Raw genomic sequence first — 7,698 nt, 5'->3', positions numbered from 1 at the left:
ACCTGTACCATAGCAGTAAGAGGAGTAGTAGTAAATATTGTATTTACCTGTACCATAGCAGTAAGAGGAGCAGTTGCAGACAATCTCCGCATCTGAAAAGCAGGAATACGGTACTTATCAAGATAGAGGGGTTTACCATCATTACAGTGTTAATATGTACAGTAACCGTCAAAGGTTTGGACACACCTACCCATTCAAGGGTTTGTCTTTATTTTTACTATTTTCTACATTGTAGAATAATAGTGAAGACATCAAAACTATGAAATAACACATATGGAATCATGTAGTAACCAAAAAAGTGTTAAACAAATCAAAATAGATTTTAGATTCTTCAAAGTAGCCACCCTTTGCCTTGATGGCAGCTTTGTACACTATATATATTTTATTTATATTTCTATCTATTCTTTATTATTACTTTTATTGTTTATATTTCACTTTGACCTGCATTGTTGGAGCTCGGAGCTTAAGATATTCATTGTACCCTGTAATTATACCTGCCACGCTGTACGTCTGACTGTTTAAAACCCCCACTGAAGACTGAACTGGCAAATGAATGTGTCTGTCTGTTAAATGTGGATAATGAGTATTACACTATCACATTGGTAAATGAGCAAGGGTGAAAAAAATGTCATAGTCTTTACCGATGGGAGGTTTAGGGGGCAAACCACAGTCCATTTGGGTTTGATTTCCAAGTGGTACGTAAACAGTCCCTGCATGTCCACTGTAAGATACAACATGTTCGTATCAGAGGATGATTTGATACTAAAGAAAAACTTCAAACACAGAAACAGCAGCATAGTTTTACATTTTCCAGAGTGACCTCCAACTGACCATGAGATATTGACAGGCCCTGGAGTGTGACACGTGTTTGGAAGAGGGAGAGTGCCATTCAGGAAACCGGTGCACTTTGCAAAACCATTACTTGGAGGCAATTGGCCTGCACACAGACCCTTACCTACAAGTAACAAGCAACAGACGTTAGGCTCAGGTAAATGTACATTCCTATGAGAGATTTCAGATTCACATTAGGGCAAGTGCGACTCACCCACTCTCTCCACTCTATTTCCCACTATATGGGTTTGTATGGAGCTGTTCTCCTGACCCAGCCACAGGGCTCGCTGGAAACAACAGGGAAACGCTGGCTTCCTCGTCCTCAGCAGCACAGTGCAGTTAGTCCTCCTGGAGGGTTTTGGGTGGTATTAAGGCATGGAGCGGGACAGAGGATGCTGAACTGTAGTATTGAAATTAGTAGAGGTGTTTCCACCACAGGAGGCTGTTGAGGGGAGGACGGCTCGTAATAATGACTGGAATGAAGTGATGTGTCGATACCACTCCATTAATTCCATTGCAGCCATTACTATGAGCCCGTCCTCCCCAATTCAGGGGCCACCAGCCGCCTGTGAGTTCAACTAACCTGATCCCTGTTTTATTGACACACGTCACCTCAATGTCCTGTAAAGATAAGAGTTTTGATTCAACTCACATACTTTTACAGACAGAGAAAAAGTGCCCTCTAATGTTGACATGCACATTAAGGCAGGTTTGTCTGGAGAGAGATGTCGTCTTACTTGAAACATGCTGGCAGCCGTCATATTTCCACCTTCATGCTCCTCACTACAGAACAGACAGTGAATAAACAGAGATAGCTTCAGAAGAGATATTTATTTTGATATTCAAACAACCTTTTCTGTACATCTACAGTATAAATCTTAATGAGCAATAATGACGTGTGACTGAATACTTTACCTTGTGGTGCTATGGTTGTAGGGTCGGGCGGACATGCTACGGTTGTGTGGGGGAGTACTATTGTAAAGCATAGTTGTCATGTTAGTTGTCAAGGTTGTCATGTTGAAGTTGGTGAAGTTCTGGGATAGTGTTGTCGTGGTGAAGTTGGTGAAGTTCTGGGATAGTGTTGTCGTGGTGAAGTTGGTGAAGTTCTGGGATAGTGTTGTCGTGGTGAAGTTGGTGAAGTTCTGGGATGGTGTTGTCGTGGTGAAGTTGGTGAAGTTCTGGGATAGTGTTGTCGTGGTGAAGTTGTATAACCATGTTGTCATGTTGTAGGGGGTGGGATATGTTGGACTGACAGAGGTGGTTTGCAGTGTGTCAGTCGAATTTGTGCCATTTGCTTGTTCAGGGTTGGAGGGCTCACAGGAGTCCAAGAGAGAATGAAATAGAGCCCTGAACTGAAACAGGAAAACAATGCTGTCACATTTCATGTATAACTAAACAAATGTACAGTTTCAACAGGATTCATCACACATCAGTCAATCAAGTTTCATTCCCTGTCTTCTGGCCTACCCAGCCACTGATGTCTGATTCATTCTTCAGATCTCCAGTCACATCCACCGCAAGGACCATCCAGTAGTACACAGCTGTTAAACATACACATTACATCGTGCATTTCAAATCAATCAATCAATCATACTTTATTTATAAAGCACATTTCTTCCCCCCCCCCCCAAAATGCAGTTTAACGTAAAGTCATTAACATAAATAAGTAAAATAACAATGGACATGAAAGACTAATGCCTCAATATCATATATTCATATTATAAGCGTGATTCATTAAACGTACACTGATTGGCACAGAGCTGTGAGAAGTTACAATGCACCTCTGCTGACTCTGAAACAGAGAGGGGAGAGGAGATATGTGAGGATCCGTGCAAACCAATGCAACAGGAAATGCAAAATTGTAGTGTGTTCGAGGTTTAAAAAGGCTTCATTATAATTCATATTTCCTGTTGCTGCAGGATTATTTTCCTGCTCCACACAAACTCCTCTACTTTACAGAGACATTATCACACATACAGTCAATAGTATGATTACTCATTGTGTTAAACTCCTCCACTATACATGAGGCTGTTGACTTACCTGTAGTGGCATTAGAGGTGACTGTTATTGGCAAAGGAGTGGAGGGTCCTGGAGATGTGGCATTTTTAGAGGTCACTGAAATGGAGAGACAGGAGTCTATTTGTTGGCTGAGTCCGACTGTACAATGAGTGTCATTGAATGATGAGATTTGAACATACTGTATAAGGATTATCTAACTTACTGTTGGTAGTGGACGTTATGATGGGCGAAGTTGAGTGCAGAATAGTGGATGGAGATGGCATGGTGGATGTCATTGGTTCATTAGTCATGTTGGATGAGGCAGTGTGCAGTGGTAATGGGTGAGGGGTTGTGAGGGATGTGGGGGGTGGGGTCGAGGATGCTGCAGGTGTTGTGGCTATAGCTGGTGTAGATGTTGTGCTACTAGGTGACATGATTGATGCTACAGTATTTTGGGTGGTAGACACTGATGTGGTTGTCGTCTGTGTAATTGATATAGTGTTTGTTATAAGCGGTGCTCTTGGTGGTGTTGAGTTCGAAAGAAGCGGGGCAGAGAATGGAGGGAGTAAAACATGTGGTGGTAATGATGAAGGAGAGGGTGAGAAGGGTGGAGGTTGAGATGTTTCTGCAGTGGCATCTCCTGGGAACAGAAACAGAGAAGTCAACATTGGTCAGTGTAATGACAACATTAGACACTCGGGCCACTTCCCCAGATCAGGGAGCCCGACAGACAGTCTATGTTAACAACATAAGTGAACAATGCCGAAAAAGTTCAACAGATTAACGCACCAGCCAGAATGGTCAGTAAAAGCCTACTGTTAAGAAGTCGACTGGCTGTTGATAACAGGCCTTTTTCCATCCACTACAACAAAAACCTACCCAATCCTTCCTCTTTTCTCAACTGTTCCTCTTTTCCTCCTCTTCCTCCCTACCTCTCGGCCTTAGTGTGACTGTTTCCATCTCCACTGTGTGTTGACTAACAACATCTTTGTCACATTTCTGGATGTTTAGTTGCAGGTGAGACTCGAACCAGACCAGCAGGTTTTTCTATACTTAGGAGATATAAAGCATTGCGTGTGTGTTGACGACAGGTGACCGGCATGTCAGACTTCTCCAGCCTTACAGTAGGATGGGGATTGACCGGCATGTCAGACTTCTCCAGCCTTACAGTAGGATGGGGATTCTCAGAATCCCTCTGCAGACAGCTACACAGACCAATGAGACATTCCTCAACGGCCTCTCAGTACAGCCTTTGGATTGTGTTCTGAAAAGGTGTGTTTCTGACGTACTGTGTTGTTTACTGGTTGTAACGCCTCACCTCTGGCTACATGGAGAAGAAGGACCAGCAGGAATATCAGGAGCAGGGTTGGATGTCTCCTAGTTCCCAAGTGTTGGAGATCAGAGGCTCTGGTCATCGTTCTGTAAAACATCAGTTCACAGCATCAACGTTAACAACTCAGAAATCAATCCCAACACATTTCATTGTTAAAGCAACTCTGTATCAAGTCTGATGAGAATCCTTTACCACAAATGAAAGAAAATACTTTGATTGCACTACTGAGAGAGTGAAGGTGTGGTGAGACCCAATGAACCCATGTCTAAAAAATAGATGATACTGTCTAGATTTAGCCAAGGTCTAACTGAAAGACCAAGAGATAAGATTTTACTGATGACACAGATATGAGGAACACACAGACACCATACATCCTCTCTACAGTATAAAGAACACACAGACACCATACATCATCTCTACAGTATAAGGAACACACAGACACCATACATCCTCTCTACAGTATAAGGAACACACAGACACCATACATCCTCTCTACAGTATAAGGAACACACAGACACCATACATCCTCTCTACAGTATAAAGAACACACAGACACCATACATCCTCTCTACAGTATAAAGAACACACAGACACCATACATCCTCTCTACAGTATGAGGAACACACAGACACCATACATCCTCTCTACAGTATAAAGAACACACAGACACCATACATCCTCTCTACAGTATGAGGAACACACAGACACCATACATCCTCTCTACAGTATAAGGAACACACAGACACCATACATCCTCTCTACAGTATAAGGAACACACAGACACCATACATCCTCTCTACAGTATAAGGAACACACAGACACCATACATCCTCTCTACAGTATAAAGAACACACAGACACCATACATCCTCTCTACAGTATGAGGAACACACAGACACCATACATCCTCTCTACAGTATAAGGAACACACAGACACCATACATCCTCTCTACAGTATAAAGAACACACAGATACCATACATCATCTCTACAGTATAAGGAACACACAGACACCATACATCCTCTCTACAGTATAAAGAACACACAGACACCATACATCCTCTCTACAGTATAAGGAACACACAGTCACCATACATCCTCTCTACAGTATAAGGAACACACAGACACCATACATCCTCTCTACAGTATAAGGAACATACAGACACCATACATCCTCTCAACTAAAACAGTCAAGATCTCATCTCGGATGTCTGATTGATCAAATGTATACATCAATATTTAAATCCACATGTTTTTCTCTGAATAAAATATTTTGGGTGTGTCTTCTGATCTTTCAGAAACAAATGTTGTTTTAAATACCTGTGTTGATATCTTTGATGTTATTTCTGTGTGTCAGTTACAAATGGGAAATTGATACAACAGGGGAAGCGTCCATGTTTTAATGCTATTGTCTTACATAACACTAATATGGAGTACATGACTCTAAAGTAAACACAATACTGAGTGCCTGTTCCGACACACTTCAACTTACACTATCAGTTGTGTCCTGAAACGATATTACAATTACTCTGGTCCATTCACCTGGAGAGCTGCAGAATATGTCTACTGGATGATTTTTTTAAAACATCAATTGGAAACCACACACACACACACATTCTGACACTGTTTGATCATTCCTATGTGGGATAATATTGACAGTCTGGCAGAGATGTATGCTCAAATCAACAATGCTACTATAGTTTATTATTTGTACAGATTAGATTGTATAAATGTGATTAGTTCATGTTAATTGTCTTCTATTTTCTGTGGTATTGCAAATGTGAAATCAGAACATGAACACCATATAGACCTAGCTACAAGAACATATATTGAAAAATAACAACAATGTAAAATAATCTATATAGGCCAATAATAACACTGTGAAATAATATATATAGACCAATAACAAAACTGTAAAATAATCTATATAGACCAATAACAACACTGTAAAATAATCTATATAGGCCAATAACAACACTGTAAAATAATCTATATAGACTAATAACAACACTGCAAAATAATCTATATTGACCAATAACACTGTTGCATCATCTATCTCAACATACTATTATTTTTGATCTACACATTTAATAATAGAAATTGCAACCGTAACAGACAACAGAAAGACTATTCACCCTCAATGTCAATGGTAACGGTCAATCTCAAATCATTGACCGCCTGGACTTGTAGCCTATACGTAGGTAGCCTACAGTAGGTCTATGCCCTGAACAACAGAGAAAGATTCTGTGAGGAATATATTTTACCTGGTGAAACACCGCATACGGACACAGCGCACTCCACCACACCACATAGCTGGCGCCTTGTTGGGGTTGTCCTCATCTCCATAAAACATGTATTTCTCATCAGCGATGCAACAATCCAGATTTAGACCGTTTTCAGCACTGACCCCCTGATAGATCAATTTAATAAATCAACTTTAGGATTGTTCTTCCCCTCTCAGACCGACGTAATACCAACAATGGTCCTTAAATAAGCAAATATACGGCACAAATAAAAGCGCAAATGTTTCCTTACTGTAAAAATAGTCCAGGCTTCTAAACCAACGTGAAGACACTACCTGTGACTTTCCCACCATCATTAGGTGACATGTGGGACACACCCCTAAGACGTCAAAGCCAGTTCTGAAAAATGTACTGTTCTCGTCATTGACTGTACCTGACCAAGAGACACAAAACGTTTATGAAAGAAAATGAAACAAGGCTTAAATACCTATTTTATTAACACATTCGACTTGTCACTCTCCTTACCTTTTTCAACTTTTTATCATTTAGTTTTTACTTTTTTTAATAATTATTTTCTGGAATATAAGAGGTGCAAGTTTGCATGTGTAAACTGCTAGCTAGCCTGTTACTAGCTAGCCTGTTAATCTTGAATATTATATGATATTTAATTATATTTCTATATTAATGGAGTTGAAAATAAGTGGATTAAGTAATGAAGAGTTAGACCCAATGGAGTGGCCAGACGCTTTCTGCAGTGTCTGTCTTTTTAAGGTCAATTGACCTTAAGGGTTAATCTGTTTGGAGGTCAGTTGTTTGGCCCAGATGGTTTCAGAGTCACAAGGGAGAGCATAGCTGTGTCTGTTGTTCTAAGGATAGTACTGTACTTGTCTAGCCTGGTGCCCGGGGATTGAGGTGTGCCCCATGGCTCAGTGTGTTGCCATTGTGTGGAGCTAACTCAAAACCGGTCAGGTGTCTTTTTTTCTTTTCAGTGGGTTGAATTTAGAAGCTTTTCAGCTTCAAACTTGCAAACAGATTGTGGCTTCTATCAATGTAATTGTCTGCATCATTTCCAATCCCCCATATATATATATATATATATATTTTATTTTATTTTATTTTTTATTTTTTATTTATAAATATACAGTATATATTATTTTAAATATATATATATATATATTTTAAATATATTTTCCTTTATTATTTTCCCCTAACCCTACCACCCCTCCCCTAATTCGAGTAAACTAATGGAGAACAATACTTAGGCTTCTACTTCCAGTTTATACATACTATATACA

At 40.1% G+C, this 7,698-nt stretch overlaps 1 protein-coding gene and 1 long non-coding RNA gene across 2 annotated transcripts in view; both read right to left on the bottom strand.

Moving 5' to 3' along the window:
- The window catches only part of LOC139388201 (uncharacterized), a 4,667-nt gene extending 1,461 nt beyond the window's left edge, over positions 1–3,206 (bottom strand). The window contains exons 1-11 of the mRNA XM_071134759.1: positions 3,053–3,206; positions 2,872–2,946; positions 2,576–2,623; positions 2,299–2,372; positions 1,747–2,183; positions 1,569–1,614; positions 1,415–1,452; positions 1,046–1,179; positions 832–955; positions 642–721; positions 3–92 (exon numbers count right to left, since the gene is read on the bottom strand). Coding sequence (XP_070990860.1) covers positions 3–92; positions 642–721; positions 832–955; positions 1,046–1,179; positions 1,415–1,452; positions 1,569–1,614; positions 1,747–2,183; positions 2,299–2,372; positions 2,576–2,623; positions 2,872–2,946; positions 3,053–3,140 — 1,234 coding nt within the window. The 5' untranslated portion in view covers positions 3,141–3,206. The remainder of the gene's footprint in view (positions 1–2; positions 93–641; positions 722–831; positions 956–1,045; positions 1,180–1,414; positions 1,453–1,568; positions 1,615–1,746; positions 2,184–2,298; positions 2,373–2,575; positions 2,624–2,871; positions 2,947–3,052) is intronic.
- Positions 3,207–3,259: 53 nt separating this feature from the next.
- LOC139388778 (uncharacterized) lies at positions 3,260–6,697 on the bottom strand. Its single transcript, XR_011629332.1, has 3 exons — positions 6,425–6,697; positions 4,148–4,248; positions 3,260–3,469 (listed from the first exon to the last, which is right to left on the bottom strand). It is a non-coding gene; the product is annotated as an uncharacterized lncRNA (long non-coding RNA).
- Between the last annotated feature and the right edge of the window lie 1,001 nt (positions 6,698–7,698).

This window comes from Oncorhynchus clarkii, chromosome 29 (genome assembly GCF_045791955.1).
Source record: "Oncorhynchus clarkii lewisi isolate Uvic-CL-2024 chromosome 29, UVic_Ocla_1.0, whole genome shotgun sequence".
NCBI lineage: Eukaryota > Metazoa > Chordata > Actinopteri > Salmoniformes > Salmonidae > Oncorhynchus > Oncorhynchus clarkii.
The sequence above is the reverse complement of the archived record's forward strand: the minus strand, read 5'-3'. Positions and strand labels throughout refer to the sequence as shown.